Source organism: Siniperca chuatsi, linkage group LG18 (genome assembly GCF_020085105.1).
Source record: "Siniperca chuatsi isolate FFG_IHB_CAS linkage group LG18, ASM2008510v1, whole genome shotgun sequence".
Lineage (NCBI taxonomy): Eukaryota > Metazoa > Chordata > Actinopteri > Centrarchiformes > Sinipercidae > Siniperca > Siniperca chuatsi.
Window position 1 is genome coordinate 12,658,532 of NC_058059.1, and position 7,974 is coordinate 12,666,505.

At 38.9% G+C, this 7,974-nt stretch overlaps 1 protein-coding gene across 1 annotated transcript; it reads right to left on the reverse strand.

The window, feature by feature from the left end:
- mlana (melan-A) lies at positions 1-3,252 on the reverse strand. The gene is made up of 5 exons (XM_044173954.1): positions 3,090-3,252; positions 1,856-1,948; positions 1,558-1,654; positions 1,126-1,233; positions 1-336 (listed from the first exon to the last, which is right to left on the reverse strand). The coding sequence occupies exons 1-5, from the start codon at positions 3,230-3,232 to the stop codon at positions 268-270; spliced, it is 510 nt and encodes a 169-aa protein (XP_044029889.1). The 5' UTR covers positions 3,233-3,252; the 3' UTR covers positions 1-267.
- Positions 3,253-7,974: the final 4,722 nt, after the last annotated feature.

A 7,974-nucleotide genomic window follows, 5' to 3' on the forward strand; every position in this document is an offset into this window, starting at 1 on the left:
TGTGTTTGAGCTGCTTCCTTACACACAGACTCTTGTGTTTATTGAAACAACCTACAGTATGTACATTGTGTTTGTTCATGTGAAAAAATTTACAAAGTGAGGGATACAATTGTTTTACCTTTTGGTATATTTAGTTAAGAAGCATAAGGAACCATATTGACTGTGACAGCAGATTACATATCATCAGACAAAAGATGAAGTTTAGAGTTTGTTCTCCAGTATTTTCCTTTCTTCTTCAGACATCCGTCCATCTTCTAAAGAAGTCCTTTAGGGGGAATAGGGAGGAGGCAGCTGCCCTGAGGAAACCTTTTCATAGGCTGGAGGAGCATTAGGAACCTGGAGAAGAGCGGAACAAATGCATCCAAATGAAACGACTGAAAAGTTAAAGACAAATTCCCACAATCTTGACGGTCGTATTTTTTAACTGAACCTCTATTATGTTTAAACAATATTGACTATTCAAACTGATGTTGCCTTTTTTATGGCTATATCATTACATCAAATGCAACATTTTACACACATGGAATTCAACATCATATCTGGAAACTTAAGACACTCTCTGTGGGTTTAAACAATCTTGGTGTTTCTATCGATGGACTCAACAGTGGATCCAGCATGGTTAAAATGCTGTTTTCTCTTTGAACTCTGGTAACTGCTGCAGTAGAAAAAGATGGGAATTGTTAAAGGACATGTGCTTTTGCAACTTCAACTCATGAGAGGCTGCTGATTTGATCCTCCTCCCTTCACTTTCCCCTGCACACATGGATACACATACCTCCCTTGGGAATGAAACATTTTTAATACCTACGTCTAGTCTGGTGACACAATAATCTCTCTTTCAGGCATCCATTGCATCAGCTTCACATGCTCTACACTGTGTTCAGAGCCCTGAGGCTTTGTAATAAACAAGAACCCTCTGTCGTGGACTTCAGGTTGTACAGAGTTTAAGTCTGCCCACTATTTAACTGTTGATTGGTGATGTATTCAAAATAATATATCATTTAATGTGTCGAGCTGTTTAATTTTTTGTTATCAGTCTTTTTCCTGACATTAAAAATATCTGAGTTAGGGACAGGGAGATACAATGGAGAGCCAGTAAAGTCAGTCATGGGGCTTGTCCCTCACCACAGGTCGGAAGCTGCCGAAGTCAGTTAGAGCCATCTTGTTATCTGCTGAAGATCCTGCCTCTGAATACTGGCCTTGTGTGTTACCTGGTGACCCCGATCTAGGGTTCTGCAGAGGAGAGAAAGATGTGTGAAGAATTGTGGGAAAACAGCATGAAATGAGGACAGGGTGATAAATAGGGGGAAAGCGAGCAGCGTGAAAAGAAATTCAAAAAGGAACATAGATCTTTGAAAGAGGTTGTAAATCAGATTAAGACAGCATTTTCATTTTCACATGAATACACCACATTATATCACTTGATTGACCTATCAAATTAAGTGTAGAAATCACTTTATAGCATGTATCAAATTTATTAGTTAGAACAACACATATAAATCCCAAGTTTAAAATGTGAAGGCTAATATTTCATTAAAGGAAGTATGATGGTCTCACCCTGATTATTTTGTAGCCACTTCTCTTCTTGAAGTACCAGCAGCCCAGGAGGAGGAGAGCTGCCAGAATAACCACCAGCAGAACTATGCCCACTGCCCTGTGGTGCACAACACAATTCACATAGAGACATAGAACATTTTTTTGTTTATGGCTTTATCTATTACTTCGGCATATCAGTTTTATAGTATTCACCACCAACTATATACAATACACTCATGAGGAAGACCTATATCAAAATACAAAAAGCTCTATGGTACAACCAAGACGTTGATCCCTGAAATAAAATAGATACACATACTCCTCAGCTCTGACGTATCCTCGTCTGCTGCTGGCAAAATAAATGTTGAAGTCTCCACGAGGCATTCCGTCTGTAGGATTACACAGCATCCAGCTGAAAGCCAACAGAAAATCACTTTATAAACTGAGCAAATACAGTGTAGTAACATAGTGACTAACTAATTAACTAACAGCTTAAAATCACACTCCTTTTTATCATGTAAATAAAGGTTCAGAATAGCCTATATAATAATTAAAACTAGACTATCACTATCACCAGGATGCATGTACATGGTTATCAGCAACCAAATGGAGGACATCTAGATGCACTTAACCACCATTGATTTGTTGTCCTTGAGAGTATAATCCTTTTTCTTGTCTTTAATGCATAAAGATAAAGGAATACGAAAGTTCAAATATGAAAATGTATCATATTTACAAATTTTTTCACAACATTAAAGGATGTTTTTTAATGTAAAAGCCTCAACCATTCTTACTTTTAATAGAAATGGATGACTGCTTCCTCAACCCCACTGCTCAGACTGCAACGTCTTTCAGTGGGAAAAAAAAAGTCTTTCAGTGGGTAACATTTTCATCAGATTGTCCAATGTTGATGCTGAACTACATGTGTTTAACGTGCCATGTGTCGCTGGCTTTTTAGTGACATGCAATAGTTTCTGGGTAGGAATTTGCAGAATAGAATTTATATTCTTATTAAAGGGCTCCTTCGTGGATCATTGCCCTCACTACTCACAGCCGTGTCCCGTTTCATTTTCATCCACTCTCTCACATGGTGAGTGACTGATGCTCTCTCGAACAAATGCTTGAAAAATATGTGAAAACATAGCCTATACATCTTTGTTAGCGAATAACGAAAATACATAGCTATGTAGGCTACAGTAATGTTTTTGTTAAAACTTAGGCTGCAAAAGATGTAACATCTGGTCAGAGTAAAGATTACGAATCAACAGGACAGTAAAACAATGATATAATCATCCCGATAGGAGACAGCATCACCTGTTGCAGTAGCAGTAGATGTAAAGTAGCCTATCAATTGATGCTAGGCAGTCTACTGCAGCATCTAGCCTAATCTATCTGTCCTATCTGAACAGATAATAACAGGCTATTTGGAATTCAGCTGTTCATTAAAAGTATGCTAACTACAATACAAAATATTTTACAGTAAGCCCCTATGCCTATAATACTGCTGCCTCTGCTATAAAAAAATAAATAAGACAAAGAAATTGCCATCTTACCAAATTGGATAATTAGACTGCAGAGAACAGTTCCTCTGGTTGGAATGCCTTCTCAGAAAGACTGGGTCCTCGGAGCGCTGTGTGATTTCCCTCCTCAAATATCTTGCCTCGATGTGCCGGAAAGCGGGGCAGAAACCCCTCATGACCGTCACGGGTTAGAGGCTCATGGTTAAACCCATTGAAGCAGAGTAATTACCGTGAAACCCCGCGGTCCTGAACGCAACATTATTATCCTCTCCTGAAACTACAGCCGTCAGCTGCTGGCTTTTCATATGAATGTGTGTGTGTGTGTGTGTGTGCGCGCGCGCGTGTGTGTGTATTGTTATTCACAAATATCCTAATCCAAGAGCTACAGTAAATTTATAGGCCTAGTAACACCTTCAACCCAGTAAATAATAAAAAGTCTCCTAAACACCCATTTCAATACCATAGCAAGCTACAAGTGCCTTGGAAATATTATGGTTGTATTATAAAATATAGACAAATACCATTAAAATACTATTAGGTCATATAAACTCCTCATCAAGTACAGCACAGCTAAAGAACCTTATTCTCTTCTGAAAAAATTATGGATTATGGGATTTTAAAAAATGTTTTAGGCCATGATATCAAAGTGATATATAAGTGGATATATTATCATCTTTTGTCTGCAAACAAAATCAAAAAGACTTTCAAAATAAGAGTGAAAACACAACACAACACTAAGCAATAGATCACTTTGTCTTACTAAAATAATTAGTTGGTCATGTACTCTCAGTTGGAAGGACTACTGAAACGTGTCATCTTTATAATATTTCACTTTGAGGCAAAATAAACAATAAAAATGTAATGCTTATCATGATCCTGATCATTGCCTAGCCCTACTGCCAAGCCTTCAGTCTACTGTGCACACATATTGCGAACGGTGCTGTTAAGTGTAATATGTGGAACCACAAGTTAATGATTCAACAAATTAAAAAATGTGTCACCACACTTGGACATAAGAGCGAAAGCTCTCATAAACATTGTTGTTGCTCATGGCTGTTCAAATTTAGTTCAGTGTATTCACAGGTATTTTTTGTTGTTCATCTGCTGCCGTGTGAACGAAAATTAGGAAATCAAGAGACTGTATGTCTGTATAATGTCACCAGTCAACAAACTACACAGCATACCTATATGGAGGAGTTTGGTGGCATTTAAAAGAGTCTCCAAAAAGTGAAGTCAATCTTTTAGAAGAGATGGAGTCTCAGGGTAGTCTCATTTCCCCTCATTCAATCTTCAAAGTGTCGAGTTGGTATGGTAAAAAGTAAACTGGCTGTAGCATAGAGGAAGTCCTGAACAGATCCTTTCTAGTCTCAGATAGAATCAGAATAGGATTCACAGGGCCCCATACTGCTTGTGCTCCTGAATAATAAAGTCCATCTTCTGACTCATGTTGAGCTTCATGTGTTTTTTTAAATAAATCACCCCATTTATCTTTGATGATAGTCTTCATCCAGAATAGATGTCAGAGTATAAAAGAGTATATTTTCTTACAGCAGCTCATTCTCAATTATATAAAATGGTTCTTATTGTTTTTGTTTGTTTTCATCATTCAAGCTGTTGCCCCGGGCCTGAAGTGTTTGTTGTGCTGCACAGATGTTTTCCTCAGATGATCAAAATGGAAATTTCACAGTCTGAAAAGGGCTAACTGGACAATAATATAATAACAATAATAATAAACTTTATTTTTAGAGCACTTATCAAAACAAAGTACAAAGTGCTTCACAGTGAGAGAAATCCAATACCACAGGGAATGATAAAATACATAAAAACTAATAAAATAGACAGATAAAAATGTGTTCTCAGAAGAGACTTAAAAGAAGACACTGACTCATACAACCTAATTTCTTCAGGCAAGTGGTTCCAGAGCCTCGGGGCCCTGATAGCAAAAGCTCTGCCCCCCTTAGTTTTCATCCTGGACTCAGGAACAGACAGGAGACCCCTGCCCGAAGATCTCAAACTACATAAAGGTTCATAAGGGATTAAAAGGTCTAAAATATAATCTGGAGCCAGGCCACGAAGAGCCTTAAAAGTAATCAATAAGATCTAAAAATCAATCCTAAAACAAACAGGGAGCCAATGTAAAGAGGCTAAAACAGGTGTGATGTGGTCGTACCTCTTCGTCCTGGTTAAAAGTTGAGCAGCTGAGTTCTATACAGTCTGCAGTCATTTCAAAGTTTTTTGATTAAGACAAGTGACAAGGAGGCACCCAGACTGGCAGATAGGAAAACAGGCAAGAGACAGCAAAAAGTTTGCTTTTAGTCTGCAAAAAAAAAACAATTTAATTTGTCTCCACAAGAGGGAGACCAAAACCTGTTTATGAAATTGAGTCAGTCTTGATTTGTCTCAAGCTGATCTCAGTAGGCCTAATTGTTGGCTTATTAGATACTATGAATTAGTATATGTTTTCAAATGGCCTACTCATTTCTGCACTCCTACATTCTTGAATAGTTTGGAGCATGTGAGAAAACCTGAGAGGAGGAGACTTTTGCAGCATTGGTCAGCTGATTGGCTGACTGTTCATGTGTTTGTTGTGATGATAGGCCTACATACATCACCTTTCAGTTGAAAAGACAAGACAGACTGAATGACATCTGATCAAATAACCATATAATTGAACTTTTTGTGAAGGAAAGTACTAGATCCCCCTGTTAGTGCAGCATAATGTGGGAAATAGGCTTAGTGGACATTTAGTTCTGTTAGTCAAAGTTTTAAAGCTTTTAAGTAAACATAACAGACCAATGATGCTTCACTGGCCTACCAAAAAAAAAAACTGACTGGGAAACTTCACCTAATTCAGAACTCTTTTAACAAAGACTAGGAAAAGACAGCACATTACTAATGTTTTAGCTACCCTGCACTGGCTCCCCATTTCTTTTAGAATTGATTTAAGGTCCTTGCTACTACGCTCCAAGACTGTGGAACACCTTGCACAGTTATGTTTTGCTTTTAATGCCATACTGTAAAGTATTTTTACTTTATTTGTATCTATTGTATTTTGTTTTTAATGCCATACTGTAAAGTATTTTTACTTTATTTTTATCTATTGTTTTTTGTTTTTAATGCCATACTGTAAAGCACTTTGAGCTGCATTTCATATAGTTAGTTAGTTAGTTATTATTATTAACGATGCAAAACCCTTAGAGGACTCTTTAATCATTACTGGATTTAATTATTTCCAAGTATAAATCTTATCTTTGAAAAAATGTTGTTGGCAAACCACTACCGTAATAATATTCAAGGACCCCAGGAGATCCTCGCTGGCAGTTATCAATGGACGATGATTTGGGACTCACTCCGTTAGGGTCATAAACGTTAGTTAGCCCGGCTCCCCACCGGTTGAGGGAGTTATTGCTTTTACCGGTTCTTCCGGTCGGCATTTTGAAAGAGAGAGAGAGGGATAGGGGGGTATTCACTGTGGATCCCCCTTTTTCTCTTGCCCGGTTGTTGTTTTCCCCGACAATTACTGTGCAGCAAACATAACCTCCAGTAACTGATAAAATCGTCGTCTGATAAGGCCGGTTTCAGGGAATGCTCTTCCCTTCCCAGCAGATATGTTCGCCGTGAGAAAGAAGAAAACCCCCCAGTCCTCCCGACGGGAATCACTGCCGTTGTGTTAGCTATTACTCGGAGGAGCTATTTGAACGGTGGGACGGAGAGGGAGCTAGATACTCTTCTCCAGCTCCAGCTCCAGCTGCCATCCTACTCCTGCTCCTGCTCCTCCCCCCCTCCTCCTCCACCAGAACCACTTCTCTTTCTCATCACATCCAGAGGTAAATAAGCCAGATTCAACAATAACAACCTCTTTACACTCAAATTATTTTCCTTCCTGAGTGTTTCCGCTTTAACAGACACATCAGACAGCCGTTGGGAAACGTTAACGGGATCAGCCAAGGGGATAATTCTGATTTGTGATGGGGTCTTTGCTTTGTACCCCTGCCTCCCTGGCGTCGGGTCGGGGTTACGCTTCCTAAGGCAAGTCCGAGGTCCACTTTGTGAGCTAGAGACGCTTCGGTGAAGGCCATAGCAAGTGTGAGATGAAAATCTAAACCCATACCCCCGTATGATAATAAGAGCGATACAGAGTAGGCAACCCACGGCTAGCTGGTTTTGATGCACTCCCGGTGATGCTAGCATAGGCAAGTTACAGATACCTTGCCAGTTAGCATACGTTAGCTAACTTACATCTCCAGTTGTTGCTAGCCGGCTAACCCCGAGTTGAATTTAGTCACTTCCACAGACGTCGTTATGCTGCTTGTCCTCCTAGCAAGTGTCTACAACGCCAAAATAATAATAAGTGAGTAATAATACAGTCACATCTGGTGTTAAGATAAGCTAATGTTGCTGTTATGGGTTTGGACAGCCCCGGAAACCTTAACTGACACTGTAACAAAAGAAAGATTTTGAGACATAACGTTAACTACAAGGTTTTCTGAATTGCCTTCGAATTTTGTTTAGCTTAATAGGTTTCAGATGCGAAAATTAATATAAAAAATGCAGACAAGCTGACGTTTGAGGTTAGAGATGAAAAGAAAGATACACAGAGAGACGGAATCGTTGTAACTTTTTTATCATTAATTCTATCATATATAGATCTGTCACCATCCGAGTCTAATGACTTACTGCATTCGTGTGAGAGTGAAAATAGTTGATAGTCAGTATGTTTGTGCAGCAATTGCATGTTCGACTTGAGCAGGTTTAAATATCACAGCTAAATATGCACTCACTGAAGGTGTGTATTTATAGAGGGAAAAAACGACCAGGGAACAAAATGGTTTGGACACCCGAAGCTGTTAAAAATCAATAACTTATAAAGACTTGCCCAGGCTTGCTACAAGGCCGGTATAAACTGTCTACGTCAGAG